The sequence below is a fragment of the Lepus europaeus genome, chromosome X (genome assembly GCF_033115175.1).
Source record: "Lepus europaeus isolate LE1 chromosome X, mLepTim1.pri, whole genome shotgun sequence".
Classification (NCBI taxonomy): domain Eukaryota; kingdom Metazoa; phylum Chordata; class Mammalia; order Lagomorpha; family Leporidae; genus Lepus; species Lepus europaeus.
Genome location: NC_084850.1, coordinates 92,964,961 through 92,985,286, shown reverse-complemented (window position 1 = coordinate 92,985,286; position 20,326 = coordinate 92,964,961). Strand labels below are relative to the sequence as shown.

Here is a 20,326-nt window from a genome sequence, read left to right as displayed (position 1 = left end):
ATGAATTAAAACTTTAAAGGAGAAATTATAAACAAACTATGAAAATACTTTGAGACAAATGAAAATTAGAGCAGAATTTATCAAACATTGCATATAGTGAAAGTAGCACTCTGCAAGAAATTCACAAGACAAAATCAAAACCAATAGCAAAATAAACAAACACAAATGTAGCCATATTAATAATTAAATTAGATAGTAATAAAAAACATTACAAATAAACTGCAGAGATCATAAGAATAATTTCAAAAATCAATCCAATGTACAAAAGATGACATGTAAATATAAAGAAACAGAAAGCTTGATAACAAAATGATGAAAAATGATATATCATGGAAACAATAATCATAAGAAGGCTGCAGTGCTATAATAAAATTAGATGGAACAGACATTGATCCAAATGGTGTGGTTTGAATATATTTTGAGTATATCCCCAAAAGGTTTAGGTGTTGGAGGTTTGGTCCCCAGTGTGGCAATGTTGATGTAGCAGGAGCTTTAAGGCATGGAATCTAGTGTAATATTATTTGGGCGCTGCCCTCAGAAGGTATTAATGTAGTTTTCATGGGACCCTTGAATTAGTTCTTGTGAGACTTGTTACAAAAGAATAAACCTCTTTGGCTTTCAGTTTAATGATGTGCTCACTCCCTCACAAGGTCATCCACTGTGAGGTCCTCATTAGAGTTGAGCAAGCGCTATGACCTTGAAATTCCAGAACTGTGAGCTAGCTAAATCTCTTCCCTTTATAACGTTATCCAATCTTAGGTATTTTATTATAGTAATGGAAAACTGATTAATGTATAGAGTATTCCAAGAGACAAACAACAGAGCCAATACTAGGGTACTGATCAGTGGTATGACATTCCAATGTTGTGAAAAAAATCAGTAATCCAGACAATATTTTTATTGTAACTTTTATTTAAATTTATTTATTTCATTTTACTTCAAAGGTAGACAAAAAACCTAAAGACAGAAACAGACAGAGATTTCCCATCTACTATTTCACTCCTGAAATGCCCACAACAGACAGGGCTCACCCATACTGAAGCCAGAAGACCAGAACTCAATCCAGGTCTCCCATGTGGGACTCAAGAACTTTATCTGTGATCTACTGACTCCCAGTGCACACATTAGCAGGAAACTGGATAAGAAGAACTGAATCTGGGATTTGAACCAGACATTCTGACAGATGATGTGAGTGTACAAAATAGCATCTCTCCTGCTGTGCCAAATGTTCACTATAAAATTTAAACATCAAAATTACTATAAACCTACTCTGTTTTTCTTTTCACATCAGCTTTGAATATGGTACAGCCTGACACTGCTACTGAACCTGTCTTTAGACTAGAAAAGAACTTCTTTAATATGCTAAAACAATCTACCAAAATCCATCAGCTAATAGAAAACATAATGCTGAAATAATGAATGCTTACCCCTTAATATCTAGAACAAAACAAGGTATTTAATCTCATAATTTTTATTAGAGATGGTATTAGTGGCATTAGCACAATAAGGCAAACAAAAGAAATAAATATAAATAAAAGACTGGAAAATAAATGAAACTACTTACAGATATGATAAGTACAAAAATTCCTAAGGAGTCTACAAAAAAACTAATAGATAACCTGTGAAAATAGCAATTTGTCAGGATATAATACCATTATTTTAAAAAGTCATGTTTTCATATACTAGCAGCAAACAAAATTGAAAAATTTCTAAAACATAACAATAATATTAAAAGGAGACAACAACAGCAAGATTATAAAATAAGATTCCCCATGGCTGGTAGAATTATCAATTTAAACAACCTTAAATGTAAACAAAGGCCTTTGCATGAGCTAAGAAAACCAGATGTGAGAATATCTGGATTGTAGCCCAGCACGGAAATGAGAAACACATATTGAAGAATATAGAAATGACAGTTTTACATTAATGTCATCATCCCACCCTAAACCCCAAGTATACCACAGTTCTGGTCCAGAACCCAGTATAGATACCCTGAGCATGGCAGAAGCAGAGGGAAGTGAGCACTCAACTTTGAGATAACAAGCTAAGTCTCAGACAGCTTTCCCAAGTAAACTCCAGGACCAGACAAACTGGCATGGCCCCAAACCCCAGGTCTGCAGACTGGATGTCTGGATCACTACACCAGAAGTACTGGACTTCACACAAATGACCCAGAATAGTGAAAGTGATCCTGAGGTTAAAAAAAAATCAAGCAGGAGGCATAATAATACTTGACTTCAAGGCATATTATAACACAATAGTAATAAAAACAGCATGATACTGGCATAAAAACCAGCACATAGATCAATGAAACAGAGTAGAGATCCCAGAAATTAATTTACATATAGACAGAAATCTGGTTTTACATAAAAGAGCATAGACCACTCATTGAAGAAAGAATAGTATCTTTAATTAATGGTGCTGGTAAAACTGAAAATGGAATTTTAGGACTTCATAACTAGTTGAAGGGACTTTTAACTAGTTGAAGGGACTTTTAGAAACATTTATTGCAGTGCTTATCAAACTATGAGTTAAATCAGTTGATTGCAAAACAGAAAAACTGATAACCAGCACTTTTTAAATGGAATAAAAGTATCAGTGCATCATATGCAGTTAGGAGTAACTAATTTTAATAAATTTGTCCCTAGTAGCTAAACTACCAGGACATTTTTGAGTCCCATGACAGCCCTGGAATATGTACCACAGCTATCTATCAACTCAGTCCAGGAGTCTAGTTGACACATTTCAATAGGAACATCAGGCTTGATCTCTTCTCACCAGGGACCTGCAGCACTGCTCAGCAAACAGATGTCATGCTGAAGTTGATAATTTTTTCCTAACAGTTCAGTCTTAACAATATAGAATTACTGATACATAAACAAATATTTTTAAAGGAAATTAAATCATATTAGCAGTTATGGCACTTAAATAGCTATATAATTTTAATTATGAATATTAAGCATTCATATAGCTATTACACTACAGTTACCTAACAGTGATACTTGACAGCATTAGTTGCACAAAATAAAAGTAGGAAATAAAATCTGAGGGGACAAACATGTTCCTGTATTAGCTTCCAATATTTTAGGTGGCACACAGTAAAAAATCCTAAACATTTTAGTCACAGAGAGAGAGACAGAGAGAGAGACAGAGAGAGAGACAGCTTGTACACACTCTGTTGCCTAGATAATCAGTACCATCTCGCAAGAGATTGAGACAAAAGATACCAGCTTTAGCCTCAAAGCTGTCTAAACTGCACATGAGTGATCCATAAGGCTCTAAGGTAACTTCTCTCCTTACCTTTCGGAGTTTTCGAATTACTAGGGTTAGAAGAAGCCAGAAAAGCGTAGCTGCAAGGCCAGTGCAAACAATAATGATGACTTCAATATTGGATTTCTCTTCAGAGCCTATAAAAGAGTTGAATACTGATCTAACTAAATGAAAAATTAGTTCAATGCAAAGAAAGGAAGCCTGAGAAATTTATTATGTTTTACAAATTCCTTGTTGTTTCTAAAGGACTAACATCTTCAAGCTACAAACTTTCTGGCTGTGTGTGTGTATGAAATTTCTATGGAGTGTGGGCTAGAGAAAAGGATCCCTAGATAATTAAAATAGATGGCTCAAAAGAATAAGCTTGGGACCGGAGCCGTGGTATAGCTGGTAAAACCGCCACCTGCGGTGCCGGTATCCCACATGGGTGCCAGTTCGGGTCCGTGCTGCTCCACTTCTGATCCAGCTCTCTGCTATGGCCTGGGAAAGCAGTGGAAGATGACCCAAGTCCTTGGGCCCCTGCACCCATGTGGGAGACCTAGAAGAAGTTCCTGGCTCCTGGTTTTGGATCGGCCCAGCTCTGGCCATTTCTGCCATTTGGGAGTGAACAAGTGAATGGAAGACTTCTCTCTCTCTCTCTGTCTCCTTCTCGCTCTGTGTAACTCTAACTTTCAAATGAATAAATAAATATTTAAAAAAAGAATAAGCTGAAGACTTACATTATATATGGATATGTCTATTTGTATTTGTACTATCTAAAGAAGAAAACAAAAATGTAACATTTACAGTTATTCTCTGCTTCATTAGATAGTTCTCAAGGACAACTCCAGGATTTGTGTGGGCTACAGCCTTACACTACCTGAATTCAAATGCTACCATTAACCAATTGAGTGACCTTTGGAAAGTCATTAATCTCTCTATGACTCAATTTCCCCATCTAAAATGTGAATAATAAAATATCTACCACAAAGAGTTGTAAAGAGGGTTAAATGCGACCATAGAAAGTAATTAAAACATTATATGGCAGATTTTTAATTTTAATCATCTGTATTAACATTAATTTCACATTTCTTCTAGTGAATACACCTTCACATCATCTTAAACAACTTAGAGACCTGATTGTTAAACCAGATTATATGGTTTGTTTGCTTTGCCCTGGAATAATACAGATGGATGGGAAAATGGCTTTTCGGATGCCAACATGATTACTCAAATCAGTAACATTTCTTTAAACACATGCAATTTTGTCCTTAACAGTAAAATACTCATCATAGTAGCACAAGAGTTGGAGTTAAAAACATTTCTATAAATATCTACAAGTGTTTTACACACTTTGGGCTTTTTACAAAAAAGAGTTCTAAAGTTCTAATGCTCTATATTTATATTTCGGAAAGCATTCCAACATCATTGCCATCATTTGTATCACGTGTAAGAGATAGCCAGAGTAGATGGCATTATTTTCATTTAATATATAAGAAATATAAGACCCAGAAATGCCTAATGAATTTCCCAAAATGCCATCAAGTTCACAAGTATGATGTTCTGAACTTGAGTTTTCCAAAGCATATTACTCTACATACTCTCCCATAGAAAGTAGGGATATGTGTTGTCCACTGCCACAGAAGGGATAAAAGACAGTGCCTCTGTGTGTACCCATGTTTACCATCTGCACTGTTCTCTCACAGTGTACCCACAATGCCAAACATCTTTTTTTCTTTTTCATTTCTCCTTTCCTTTTTTTTTTAAATTTTGAGTTCTGATTATAATCAAAATGCATTACTAATCACAAATGTAGCCAGTAATTTCCAACCTACCCTCCACGGTGATAAGAGCTGAAGTGCTGATTTCTCCCAACTCATTGGTAGCTTTGCAGAGATAGAGTCCCTCATCATCTTTCTTGGCTCTCTCAATAACAAGGGTGTTGTTCTCAAAGAAGATTCCTGCATTGACAATGACACCGCCCATTATTATGTGAGATATTTAGGTTGAAGTTCAGCCTCAGAACATGTGAAGCCCCCATTTCATTGAATAAACCCAGGGATAGTTTACAAATCAAGCCAACCCTAAAGAGCTATACCAACTAAGGCCCTCTTTTTGAGTCCTCAGACATAAAAACAGCCATACAAAATCTATAGACTTGGGGCCAGTGTTGTGGCTCAGTGGGAGCCAAGAGCCAGGAGCTTCATCCTGGTCTCTTATGTGGGTGCTGAGGCCCAAGCACTTGGGCCATCTTCTGCTTCAGTGGGTTAAGCCACTGCTTGTGACACTTACATGCTGTATCAGGGTACTGATTCAATCCTAGATGCCCCACTCTCATCCAGCTCCCCAATAATGTGCCTGAGAAGGCAGCATATGATGACTGAAGTGTCTGGGCCCTTGGTTCCTGGCTTCAGTCTGGACCAGGCTCAGGCATTGTAGCCATTGGGAATATGTACCAGTGTATGGAAGATCTCACTCTGCTTGCAACTCTGCCTTTCAAATAAATAAATAAACCTTAAATAAACAATCTTCAGGGCAGGTATTTTGACGTAGTGGATAAAGACAGTGCATGCATCAACAGCATTCCATATGGGCACCAGTGTCCTGGCTCCTCCACATCTTATCCAGCTCCATGATAATGTGCTTGGGGAAGCAGAAGATGCCCCAAGTGCTTGGGCCTCAGCACCCACATAGGAGACCAGGATGAAGCTCCTGGCTCTGGGCTCCCAGCTTCTGGCTTTGGCCTGGTCTGGCCCATCCCTGGCCTTTGCAGCCATTTGGGAAGTGAACCAGTGGATGTAATATCTCTCTCTTTATCTCTCTCTCTCTCTCTCTCTCTCTCTCTCTCTCTCTCTCTCCCTACCTCCCTCCCTCCCTCTTTCTCTGCCTTTCAAATAAATTAATAACTCTTTATTTAAAAATCTTCAAACACACCTGAAGCAGGGAGAAGAGGAACTCCAGTTTTCAACCAGTGAATCTGAGGGTGTGGTACTCCACCCACTTTGCAGTGTAGGACAATCTTGCCACTGCTGTTGACTTCAATATTGGTGAGATTCTCAATAATGAATGGAGCAATCCTTTCTGTAGAAACCAGGGTAAAGCAAACCAAGATTCTTAGGCAGGTCATCACAAATATAACATGTAATATCTGTCCCACTTCTCATGTTTAACCAGACATTTGCACAGGGAAATATTAACACACACAGGAAAAACTAAGATGAACAAACAAAAAAAGTTGGTAAGGTGCAGGATGGGTTATATATTAAGTCCTTCAAGTTATTCCTTAATCTTATACTTAAAAAGTCCTTCCTTAGCCACCCCAGGCAATAGAAGTAAGTTCCTTATAGTTTTGGTATCAGGACAAAGAACTCCATCCCCAAAGTTTTCTACAACTCTATTACCACAGAGTTTAACATTCTTTAAAGATGTTTTCCTTGGAACGTTCCCAAGGAAGCAAAGGATTGACTGGCCCAGTCTATAAGGAATAGAAAAGCAAAATCTTTATTCTAGCTCTACAACTCACTCAAAGTTGGCTCAAATTTTAAGAGATAATGAGAAAAATCCCTTCAATTCTACCTCTAATTAATAGTTGAGTATTGCGCTGCACAATTTTGGTGATGTTCCTCTGGGCCCAAGCCTTGCACTTGTACTGCCCCTTATCCTGCTTGGTCACATTCCTAATCACCAGTGTCAGTGAGATGGAGTAGTTATTTTTGAAGCTTTCAGTATCTATAACAGGAATCTTCTCCCCAAAGGGGTTGAACCAAGCAAGTTGATTATAGATATATTTAGTTGCTTTGCATTTGAGCCGAGCATCGTAGCCTTCAATCATTGTGACCAGAGGTTCTGCCTCCACGAAATCAGCCACATCTGCAAGAGTGAACAAATGTACTCATAAGAAAACCAGGCAGGATGAGCTGGTAACCAACAACATGCTCTGTTCACTTTTCTGAAAGTCAAATTGCAGACAGAAGACATATTCTCTTGAGGACAACTGTTCAATAGTAGAGATCCAACTACCTTGAATTTTCATTGTCACTTCCTTGGTTTCATTCTAATTGCCAATGACCACACATGGAGTGCAGCTCTGAATTAGTTCTCAAATAGGTGTGGTCAAAGTTTTGAAAATGCTTGTATGCATGGTTCCTATTATGAAGGGGATAGAAAGGAACATTTTTGACTGACAAGAAATGATTTGCCCAAATAGTTCCCTTGGCCCAAAGTCTCTTTCCCACTTTGATATTATCAATAGAGAATCAAACAGTCAGAAAGTATCTGATTATAAAATACAAACACATGCATTGTCAAATTTAGAGAAAGGCCTTCCCAGTCATTCTCTCAGTTTACTCCTCATTAACAAAATGGGAGAAAATAACAACTTCACTTCAAAAATATATTCAATATATGGGAGAAACAAGACAAAACCTAATAGAGGGATTCAAATTTGCATTTTTGCCATTTCTTGCTGCCACTTGAAGAATAAGTTTTCATTTTGGAATTTACAATAGATATGCTTTCTGTTGGATTTTTAAAATATGATGTCTTCAGAAAGTATACTTACCCCTAGGAAAGAAGTAATATATCAGCTCTAAATCAGATAGTAACACTGACCAGTTTATTACAGATGTGATCCAGGAGAAAAACAAGCTCTGCCAAAATGAAACTCTGGACACCCAGGTTTTGACTTGAAAGACAGCATGCAAAAGCACTTTTAATCTCTTTTTTGCAAACAGAATTGGTGTAAATCATAAATAAAAAGCTGATTACCATTACTATATTCTTCTCCCCAAGATACATAGTGAAATTTAAATCTAATACACATATGCACATGACAACTTCACAGGAGCTTTAAACAGAAACAGCTATACATAATTTGGGTAGATTCACTTATGGATAAGAACAACAGAGGGTGCTGATTCAGACTTATGGATTTTAATTCATTGCACTCTTCTATGGCAGTCCATAATAACTGAGTTAAGATCAGAATGAAATGATTAAAGAAACACTGCTTGTCATACCACTCTATCATCATTTCTTCTGGCTATTTGCAAAACTCTTATCTCCCCAAGATTTCGTCAGTATTGTGTCAGTATTTATCTAGATTTAATCTGTCTCTGGAACATTCACAGTAATGACATTCTCAGTACAGAGTATGTCTCTTTTTTTTTTTTTGACAGGCAGAGTGGACAGTGAGAGAGAGAGAGAGAGAGAGAGAAGTCTTCCTTTGCTGTTGGTTCAACCTCCGATGGCCGCTGCAGATGGCGCATCTCGCTGATCTGAAGGCAGGAGCCAGGTGCTTCTCCTGGTCTCCCATGGGGTGCAGGGCCCAAGCACTTGGGCCATCTTCCACTGCACTCCTGGGCCACAGCAGAAAGCTGGCCTGGAAGAGGGGCAACCAGGACAGAATCCGGCACCCCGACCGGGACTAGAACCCGGTGTGCCGGCGTCGCAGGCAGATGATTAGCCTATTGAGCCACAGTGCCAGCCACAGAGTATGTCTTATCAAATGAGCTGTTCATCCATTTTATAGTATGTTCTGCGGCAGTGTTGTGGTAGAGCAGATTAAGCTGCCACTTGCAATGTCAGCATTCCCATCCAGCTCTATGCTAATGCATCTGAGAACGCAGTGTGAATGATGGCCCAAATAGTTGAGCCCCTGCCACCCATGTGAGAGACCTGGATGCAGTTCTTGGCTACTGGCTTCAGCCTGGCTCAACCTGGCTCATGTGGCTCATGTGGAAAATTAACCAGTGATTGAGTGATTGGAAGATTCATTCTCTCTGTCTCTCCCTCTCACACACACACACACACACTCTCTCGTCCTCTCTCGTCCTCTCTCTCTCTCTCTCTCTCTGGCACTATGCCTTTCAAATAATAAATCTTTTTAAAAGTGGTTTTTCCACTTAGTATTTTCTCTGTCATGTACCTATCACACAAATATAAAATGCCTGTTCATTTGTTCAGTGTTTCTTTCCACCACTACAATGTAGTTCTATGAGGAAAAACATACAAATCTCTTGGGCCGTGCTATAGCCCAAACATCTTACATAGTGCCTGTCACATCATAAATCCTCAACAAACACTCGTATAAAGAATGAATGTCAATTGATTGATTCGAAATTGTATAACTGTTGCCCATGCACTTTTGTTTCTTATGAGTCATACTTATTCAGCTATATGTGTTTCTGTCTTTGTGAAGCCTCTTTCAGATGTCCCTCTAAAACTGACATCTCCTCTCTCTAATATCATATAACATTAGGTACATAATATTTTTCTGTATTACTGACTTGTTTATATCTTTTTATTATCAATAAGTTTGTGAGATGGTTGAGGATTTCTTCTGAAGAGTAGGAAGGCAACCGATGTTCATTGATAGTACCTCATATATTTAGAGTAAACTAACACACATTAACTAACACACATTAATGTTCTCAGAGATGTTCCTGAGTCTTTCTCATGACTATCCATCCTGTGTTCTCATTAGCTTGACTTTATCCTTTAGGTTATAAAACTAATTCAATTCAGTAATCTCATCTTAGCCTGAGCACTGAACAACCACTGACTGATGTTCTAAGATGCTATGAGTGATGGCCACATTTTCTGTATTGCAGTTGAAAACATTCTGGTGATGACCCTAGCAAATGACTCGCAAGAGATGAATTTAATCTCAGTATGGTTACTGGCCTTGAAATCATAACATAATCAGTCCCCTAAAGCTCTTAGTGTTCTAGTAGTATACACAAATTTCCATGTCATGTAGGATCATGCTTGACAAAAGTTCTAATGTACCTCTGAAGTCTTGAGGGTTTTTTTTTAAGATTTATTTTTATTATTTATTTGAAAGGCAAAGAGACATGGAAAGGAACAAGTCTTCCATCCTGAGGTTCATGTCCCAAAAATGCCGCAATGACCGGGACTGGTCCAGCTCAAAGCCAGGAGCCAAAACTCCATTCAGGTCCCCCATGTGGGTAGGAGTACCCCAAGTATTTGGCCCATCCTTAAGTTGTTTTCCCGGGCACATTAGTGGGGATATCAATCAGAAGCAGAGAAGCTGGGACTTGAACAAGCATTCTGATGTGGGATGCTGGCATTGCAAGCAGTGGCCTAACACATTGCACCATAACACCAACTCCTTCCACCTCTATGTCACAGGATGTTTTGGACAAACTGGGAGCCCAGACAGAGATGGGTTGCAGGGACAGAGTCACCACAAGGAGCCTCCACTAAGGCAATGGCCAAGGAAAAATGTGGGGTTGGAGCTACTTCATACAGTTTCCACCACAGCAATGCCTAATGAGCAACAGAAATGAAACTCCTCCCTGTGAGAACTGAAGCATGGGCTGTGACCAATAAATCTACTAGGGTGGAGCTGTTCAAGCCTTTGAGAGCCCAGTCCCCAACACAGTGTGCCCAGTATGTTGAACATGAAACTTTAGGACTTAATGTTTGCCCTGTTGGTTTTTGTTCTCGCCTTGGCCCAACAAATCCTTTGCATTTTCTGCCTCTCCTATTTGGAATAGAAATCTGTACTCTGTGCCTGCCTCACCACTATATCTTGGAATTAAGTAAGTTGGTTTTGATTGTACAGGTATTCACAGTTAAGACAGCTTGCCTTGAGTCTCAGATCAAATTATGGACAATAGACTTTTCAAAGTAATGCTGTCCTGAGTTAAAACTTTCAGACTTTGCAGAATGGAATAATTATGTTACACCTTAGAAGAATACCAGTTTTGAGGCCGGCGCCGTGGCTTAACAGGCTAATGCTTTGCCTTGCAGTGCCGGAACACCCGGTTCTAGTCCCGGCTGGGGTGCCGGATTCTATCCCGGTTGCCCCTCTTCCAGGCCAGCTCTCTGCTATGGCCCAGGAAGGCAGTGGAGGATGGCCCAAGTCCTTGGGCCCTGCACCCCATGGGAGACCAGGAGAAGCACCTGGCTCCTGCCTTCGGATCAGCGAGATGCGCCGTCTGCAGCGGCCATTGGAGGGTGAACCAACAGCAAAAAGGAAGACCTTTCTCTCTGTCTCTCTCTCTCACTGTCCACTCTGCCTGTCAAAAAAAAAAAAAAAAAAAAAAAAGAAGAAGAAGAATACTAGTTTTGGAGAGCCAGGAATGGAATACTATGGACAGAGCAGAACGTGCTTCCCAAAACTCATGCAAGGTGTTTAAACTTTGAAGTCTTATTTTAATACGTGATGAGTTAAGGATAGAGACTTGATCTAATGTGGAGTCTGAGAAATGGGTCTGGTGGTCATTAAAGGCTGGCCCTCTTAAGGTAGTTCTCAGAAGAGGGTTGGTTATTTAAACCTAGTTTAGACTAGCTGCTTTTTTTGCTTCCTGGCTCACAATGTGATCACTCCACATCTGCTTCACCATCGCCAGCCTCCACCAGACACCAAACAAATGAGGCTCCTTGATCCTGAACTGTAAACTTCTAATCTGTAAACAAACAAACCTTTTCTTCCCAAGAAGAAAAAGTCAAGTAACAAAACCTGATTAATACATTGGTACTTTGTTGTAACATTCTGAACAGACTAAGATACTGATCCTCAAAATTTCCTAGGGAGGAGGCAAGCAAATTGTTCTGTTATCTGCATGTGTGAAACTGACCTAATCAGTGAACCTAGTAGGAAGCAGTGGTCAGTGTTTTTGGCTGTGTTTGAGTCTCTCCATTTTTTCTTCCTTTCTGTTCTGTGGATTTCATGTTCTGAAGTTGACATTTCAGAGGATGCAGAGCTGACTTCTTTCCATAAGTAAAAATGCTTGGTTTTTCATAGGATGTGTATCCTAGAAACTACCACTTACATTTAACAGATGAAGGGATTAGGGCTGAAAAAGCTAGGATAATCTTTGTTTTAAGATCTTTGAAGGCCTGTCTTCAGGAAGAGCAAGCAGACAGACTTTGTTGTGATTTCCATGTGACTTGGAATGTGGGTGGAAGTAAATTTAGTATAAGGACAAATTTTCTAATAAGGGTATCCAAGATGGAACAGGATACCTCAGGAAGTAGAGAACAAGTTATCCCTCACCAAAGATGCTCACATTGAGGTCAGATGATTCCTTGGTGGAAATTTGGTGGATAGAACTGAAGCACTGGGAGAAGGGAGAGGAAAGAAGAATTAGGTGATCTTTAAGGAATTTAAATATAGTGGCATTATGTAAATTAAAACATTTAGTGGCGCCAATTAACAAACGTTCTCTACACTCTATGCCTTTTGACCCCAATTCTCCAAGAATTCTTTCCCATGCATGATGCTTCTGGAAAAGTTAAAGGTGTCTAGTGAACCCACTGTCTGAGGTGTGTAGGAAGCACACCTCTCTTTTCTTTCTTGTGAAACCCAAAACATATTAGGAATCCTCCACACTAGTAACTTTTGTGACCAAAACAAAAGAAATGAAGTCACACACAAAAAAGCCTTGGGAAAATTGCCAGCAGCAGCTGAGGGAGGCCAGGTGTGAATATTTTAATCACAGGCTCCTTGTACTTAGCAGGGCTACAACTGAGATAGAAACCATGGCAAGGGACAAAGTACAGCTGAGCACAAATTATTAGCATCCAACAGCTTAAGCTCTTTATACTAAATTCCTTAACAGCACAAGTCTCAACCCATCTGTCATTGGTCATAAAATTACATGCAAGCTTAGCAAATTAATATACAATATTAGGCATTTTTATTGTAACTACCAAACAAAACTATGAAATATTCAGTATGTATATGCATATTTGGAGCAGAATGACGCCATTTAAAAACCACTATTCTGCTTGAAAATCAGAAAACTCCTGAGACTCCATTTGGACTTGTAGGAAGTCCCAGTGATGCTATTAGAATTTAGCTTTGGGGTAAAGAAGGGTTTGGAGACTCTACTGAGTTCATATTAGTCCCATTTCCAGTGGGTTTGAGTACCTGTTTAGAATGCTCAATTTAATTATATCTGGAAAAGCTGACAGATTCAATGTGCTACCTCCCACTGTTAAGCTCAGATACAGTGTATTTATGGTTTTCTTGTCTATGTTCTGAACAACACAGAATACAAAGGCTTCGGATCTGGTTCATTCTACCACTTCTCTTGCCATATTCTCTGACAGAGAAGCTTTGCATATGTGTCCCTTTACATTTTTTTTCTATATACCATTTGGTCAGGTTCTATTCTGTTCATGCTGAGAAACAGTTTGAAACAATAAATTCCCTGCTATGTTGGGGATTCAGCTCAAGAGCTGAAGAGAAAGGTTTGTAGCAGTGCTTCGATGATACTAGGCTGTGCTACCAATAGGAGTAGAGAAAAGAGATGGCAGGAACATTGTGCCATTGTGCTTGCAATGATGATCTTCCTAAATTTTCCTTGCTAAGCCTGTTTGTGACACCTCCTGTTAATGGGTGTGCTGCTGTCACTTAGAAATTACGTTAAATTCTCTCTTTTCTTCCTCTCACCTCACCTTTAAGACCTGCATTTTTGTTTAGTGGGAATAATATTTTAACTGGATTTTATCCATATTGCTTCCACATCAGCTTTTCAAGGAGTATCAAATCATTCTACAAAATAATTGCTGAGTATCATCAGAGGGGGGAATGTCTTCATTAGTTCCCTTTCCTTTAATTCCACTAAGGCTGAGAGAATTGAATTAGATAAGGCAGTAAGGTTGAACCATTGCTGTGGGCAACATGGGGACAAAGGCTGAGTTCTGGGCTGGCTGGAATGAGGGTGAGGATGCCTTATCCCAGAGATGCCCCTGTGCATATAGTAAATTTTCCCCTGAAACCACAAAATTATTGTGAAAATATCCATCCCATTTTCATCTGAACTTATTGTCAGCTAAGACTGCCACTTAGAATTAGGGCGTGATGAAATCTTAGAGTATGTCAAAAAAAGAAAGTTTTGTCTGACTCATTCTGCATTTCCAATAAAATTAATTGGTCTTAATTTCAGTTTTGTTTGTTTGTTTGTTATATTTGACAGGTAGAGTTATAGATAGTGAGAGAGAGAGACAGAGAGAAATGTCTTCCTTCTGTTGGTTCACTCCCCAAATGGCCGCTATGGTCGGTGCTGCACCGATCCGAAGCCAAGAGCCAGGTGCTTCCTCCTGGTCTCCCATGTGGGTGCAGGGGCCCAAGCACTTGGGCCATCCTCCACTGTCCTCCCGGGCCACAGCAGAGAGCTGGACTGGAAGAGGAACAGCCAGGACTAGAACCAGGTGCCCATATGGGATGACGGTGCCGCAGGCGGAGGATTAAGTGGTCTTAATTTCATCTTCTATCTCTTGTGGTTTAAACTTCTGAAATTGTCAAGACAATCTTTGGGTCAAAATGGGCAAAATAGAGGAGTATGGTGATCTGAAACAACATAGACCCATTTTCCAATATTCTGTAAACATGTCAGGAATATGCACATGGATGTCTGTTAAAAAATATTTATATATTCTCTAAAACTCCTTTTATGAGGCTAGTATCACCTTAATTCCAAAACAAGAAAAAAGGTACAACAAAGAAAGAGAACTACAGTCCAATATTCCTGATGAAGATAGATGCAAAAATCCGCAACAAAATATTAGTGAATTGTATCCAACAACATATCAGAAAAATCATTCACCAGGACCAAGTGGAATTTATCCCTAGTATGAAGGGATAAATTCAACAAAATGCTCAACATATATAAATCGATAAATGTGATGCATCACATGACCAAATTAAGGAATAAAAACTATATGATTATTTCAATATATGCAGAGAAAGCATTTGATATAACACAACATGCTTTCTTGGCAAAAACCTTAAACAAATTGGATATAGAAGGAACATTCAACACAACCAAGGCAATAAATGACAGACCCTCAGCCAGCATCACACTGAATGGGGAAAAGTTGGAAGCATTTCCACTAAGATCCAGAACCCAAGAATGTCTACTGTCACCACTGATATTCAGTGTAGTCCTGGAAGTTTTAGCCAGAGACATTAGGCAAGAAAAGAAAAAAAAATTATATAAATTGAAAAATCCATAAAACTTCAAAGTAACAAAAGAAAGAATCTCTGCTAAGGTCTGATAGAGATCTTCTCAGTCCTCATCTTCCACCTATACCAAACTTTCCATCTCCCTCTCTTTTCCTATGTCCCAGCTGTTCATTTCAAAGCCTTTCACAATGTCATTAAATAAATACAATTGGATTAGTTTATCTCTAGTGTCTTGTTCCTCATAATTTAGATGGCAAAACTGAGTTCTACAGAAGGAAAATAATTTAACAATGTCACAAAATCTGATTTATCAATAAAGCCAGTATTTTATCCTTATTTCCTGATTTATCATCCATAATTCATCTTTTGGCTTTTACCAGAGTTTTCCCATGGACAAGTACCACTGTTTATGCCACAGAAATGAGATGGAGCATTCACTGACAATAAAGAAGGATGATGCATAAACAAAGTCCTTCCATCTTTTTTTCTCAGAGCAGCTCAGGGAAAATAAAGCTGATTGGGGCACATAACAATTTCTAAGTCTAGGCAAAAGCACTTGACAAGTATTTGGAATTATCATCCTATTACCATGGAGAACAGAGTTGAAAGGAAGCCAAAATTAGAGATATGAAACCACAACTAAATTCAAAATATTGGGTGCATGATTAGTGATTTAGTGATGAATTTGGAGAACAGGATGCGTTGTTTGGCCATTATTCTCTACTTTGGGGAAGGAGCACTTTTCTACCTATGTCATTTGAGTCCTTTTGCCTTTGACAAACAAGGGTTCAATACACAGTATTTCTAAGCACCTGCAAATCTGCTTATTACTCTCTGTACCTCTCAGTTTATCACTCATGATAAAGGGCAAGGCATGGAATAGCACTTCTTGGACATCAGGATAGGTATACAAGTGTGGGTAGTGGGGGAAGAGTGTGACCCAAGGGATATGAAGAGGTTATTCTATGCTCTTTAGAATGAATTCTCATCCATAGCTTTCCTAAACTGGGGGTGATGCATGCTTATGTGGAGGGATAGGAATGTACCACTGTCCATTTTTGGATCCTAGGCACACTGTGAGGTATAATGCCTTCTGTCTTCCAGTACTCTCTTTCTATAGAAAACAGATGTTCATTGCGGCCATTGGGGAGTGAAGCAGAAGACAGAAGACCTCTCTCTGTCTCTCTGATTCTCCTCTCTCTCTGTAACTCTGAACTTCAAATAAATAAATAAATCTCTCTCTAAAAAAAAAAAGAAAAGCTGGATCCAAAATTATCAGTCCTCTAAATGACATCATGTACATCCCTCAGGGAAGAACTCACTCATATAGCCTTCATCAAGATAAACATCTCAGAATGCTTTGGTAGAACAAATAAAAATAAAAGGTTCACACAGAAAATGTCAACCCACAGAAAGTTAGTTTCTACTGTGTAGAAATATCTTGATTAAAGTGGTACCTCTGACTCGGGGCTACTTCAGTGGCCATTGTGGATTTTAGCCTAGAAAGAAAGTCACAATTTATTTTATTTTATTTTTGACATACAGAGTGGACAGTCGGAGAGAGAGAGAGACAGAGAGAAAGGTCTTCCTTTTCCGTTGGTTCACCCTCCAATGGCCGCTGCGGCCGGCGTGCTGCGGTAGGCACACTGCGCTGATTCAAAGCCAGGAGCCAGGTGCTTCTCCTGATCTCCCATGGGGTGCATGGCCCAAGGCCATAGCAGAGAGCTGGACTGGAAGAGGAGCAACCGGGACAGAATCCGGCACCCCGACCGGGACTAGAATCCAGTGTGCCAGCACCACAGGCAGCTCAGAGTACTCAGGGCAACAAACTTACAAGAATCAAAAATTTGAAGAGATAAGTACACATGTAGCTAAGAAGGAATCATTGAAGGTAATTCATTTAAACTTTCAGAAAACCCTCTGTGTAGAAACTTTGAGAATGCTACAACCTAGAGGTGACATGAAAGGAATGGAGTCACAGTGTTATTGAAGGAATGTTTTATGTAAGTGTCAAGCATTTAAAAGTTTTACAGCAAATTCCAATACAATCCCATCAAGGTGGCATGTACCAATGCCATCTCACTAGTCCAAGTGATCAATTTCAGTTCACAACTGATGGCTCTGATAGGTCTAAGAGACAAAGGGATCACACAAACAAGTGTCTGCTAATACTAACTGATAGAATCAAAAAGGGAGGGAACGATCCAGCATGGGAAGCAGGATACATAGCAGACTCATAGAATGGTAGATGTCCTAAACAACACTCTGGCCTCAGAATCAGCCCTTAAGGCATTTGGATCTGGCTCAAGAGCCCATGAGAGTATTTTAGGCATGGAAAGCCAAGACACCATAGAAAAGAAAAAAAAGAAGACCTAAATGAAAGATCTCTGCGAGTGAGATCCCAGTGGGAACAACGGGGCCATCAAAGAAGGAGGTACCTTTCTCTGAAAGGAGGAGAGAACTTCCACTTTGACTATGACCCTATCGGAATAAGATCAAAGTCGGCGAAATCTAAAGGCTTCTATAGCCTTGGCAACTCATGACTAGAGCCTAGGGAGATTACTAACGCCATGAACAGGAGTGTCAAATTGTTAAGTCAGCAACAGGAGTCACTGTGTACTTACATCCCATGTGGGATCTGTCCTTAATGTGTTCTCTAATGTGCAGTGATGCTATAACTAGTACTGAAACAGTGTTTTTACACTTTGTGTTTCTGTGTGGGTGCAAATTGATGAAATCTTTACTAATTATATACAGAATCGATCTTCTGTATATAAAGATAATTGTAAATGAAAAGATAAACCTGGTGTTAAATTGGAAATGGCATAGAAAATTAATTAATTTTTAAAAAAATATTATGTAGGATCTCTGTCTTTAATGTGCTGTACACTCTTATTTAATGCTATAACTAGTACTCCAACAGCTATATGGGGGCAAACTGTTGAAATCTTTACTTAATATATACTAAACTGATCTTCTGTATATAAAGAGAATTGAAAATGAATCTTAATGTGAATGGAAGGGTAGAGGGAGCGGGAAAGGGGAGGGATGCGGGTGGGAGGGGGGAAGCCATTGTAATCCATAAGGTGTACTTTGGAAATTTATATTCATTAAATAAATGTTTAATAAATGAAAAAAAATACAAAAAAGTTTTACAGCAAATTTTAATGCTCCAGTTTTAAGAAATAATCAAAATGTTATTGTTTAAAATGTAGGGAAATATGTCTAACAATGACAATAAACTACTAATTTCTATACCATTTTGGAAATTAATTCCTAAACGTTGATTCTCATCATCTCTCATCTAAGATTATTGGTTATAATTTATATATTAATATTTAAAAGATGCAAATCAGAACATGGTGTGAGAGAATCAGGCAAATTATAAATCACTCTAAAATCCAAATGGAAGTTATTACAACAAGATTCATACTAAGGTCTGTTCTAATGGGTAATTATGAATTAAGGTATTACCCTTACTAGGGTATTTGCATTTCAGCAAAATTCAGCCTTCACCCTAAATTAAAATGAACTTTTAATAGCAGATTCGTAGACATTTTTGCAGGCCTATAGTTTGGATAACTGAGGAGATGGACATTTTCTCCTTTTATAATTTTATTTAAGGTGTGCACATTTCATGTATTTCCTATATACAGATTAGGGAACATAGTGACACTCTCCACCCTACCTTCCCTCCTGCCCATGCTCCTATCCTACTCTCTCTCCCTCTCCTATTTCCATTCTTAATTTTTACAAAGATCTATTTTCAGTTAATTTTATACACATAAGATTAACCCTGCACTAAGTAAAGGGTCCAACAAGTAGTATGAAGGGAAAAAAAAAAAAAACAGTGTTCCTCAACAGTCGAGACAAGGGCTGTTAAAAATCACCACATCTCAAAATGTCAATTTCACTCCTATAGATTACCTTTAAGGTACTCTATCAGTTACCACAGATCAGGGAAAACATATAGTATTTGTCTTTTTCAGACTGGCTTATTTCACTAAATATTGTAGTTTCCAATTGCATCCATTTTGTTGCAAACCACAGAATTTCATCTTTTTTTTTTGCTGTGTAGTATTCCAGAGTGTATACAAATCTTGAATACAAGACCTTCTCTGTCTGCTTTATCCTGTCAAGGTCAGAACTTACCTGAGACATAGAACTGAATACTTCTTTCATCAATGCCAACCTTGTTTACAGCTATGCAGTAGTATATACCAGAAACATGGCTGGTCAATATAGTCAGTGTGCTCAGAATCTAAAGAAAAAAGGAGATGCATTAGTCAGTGATAAGATGCTATGGTAATTAATACCATTCATCAAATATTTCTGATCCTTCCCTTCTCCAGGCAAATAGTAAGCTTTCTCTTCCTTGCTCACTTTTAATTGAATGAGGTCATGAGATTTATTCTGGAAATAATTTCAGACTGGAAATGATGTAGGTTGCTCCAAAGCTACAGCACTTACTTATTATCAGGAAACTCTCCAATAGATCATTTCTTCTGGCATGGTGATTATCAATGTATGGGATGAGGGCTAATGCCATAATGACTCTAAGTGGCTACAATACTTTGAAAAATCCCCTTCTGCATATGTGCAATGGACATGTAACATGGGTAACACACATGAAAATCACATTTTGTGATTTTCAACTAGATTTTAGAGTTGTTTGCTACCATAGGCCATTCTGATACATGAAGCTACCAAGGCAGTAGGCTGAATTCATTCATTAATGCATCAAACAGATATTCATTTATTCACGATCTTCTTTGAATATGGATTTTTGGAAAGGGACTTGTGGGACTTGAAATAGTGAATTTTCCAATTTCAAGGGGAAATAAAAAAGGCCACAGAATCCTTCACAAGCCCACCATATAAGGGTTACCTCTTTTCCAAATTAGCATATACATTCAAAATAATAGCAACAAACATTTAATGAATTTTTACAATCTACCAGGGACAATGCTAAGTATTTTACATACTTTATTTCATTTAATCTGTGAGCTAGAAAAACTTTATTTCATTTAATCTGTGAACTGGAAAAAATTCCTAATAATACCCACTTTTTATTTGAAAGCAAACTGAGGCTGCGAGAGGAGAAATAGCCCACTAAGGTCACAAAGTTAGGAAATA

The 20,326-nt window shown here is 38.5% G+C and overlaps 1 protein-coding gene across 1 annotated transcript in view; it reads right to left on the bottom strand.

Moving 5' to 3' along the window:
• LOC133752763 (vascular endothelial growth factor receptor kdr-like) overlaps nt 1-20,326 on the bottom strand; it is a 301,002-nt gene that overhangs the window by 113,621 nt on the left and 167,055 nt on the right. The window contains exons 14-18 of the mRNA XM_062183099.1: nt 19,343-19,451; nt 6,826-7,119; nt 6,184-6,330; nt 5,085-5,210; nt 3,301-3,407 (exon numbers count right to left, since the gene is read on the bottom strand). Of these exons, the coding sequence (XP_062039083.1) occupies nt 3,301-3,407; nt 5,085-5,210; nt 6,184-6,330; nt 6,826-7,119; nt 19,343-19,451 (783 nt within the window). The remainder of the gene's footprint in view (nt 1-3,300; nt 3,408-5,084; nt 5,211-6,183; nt 6,331-6,825; nt 7,120-19,342; nt 19,452-20,326) is intronic.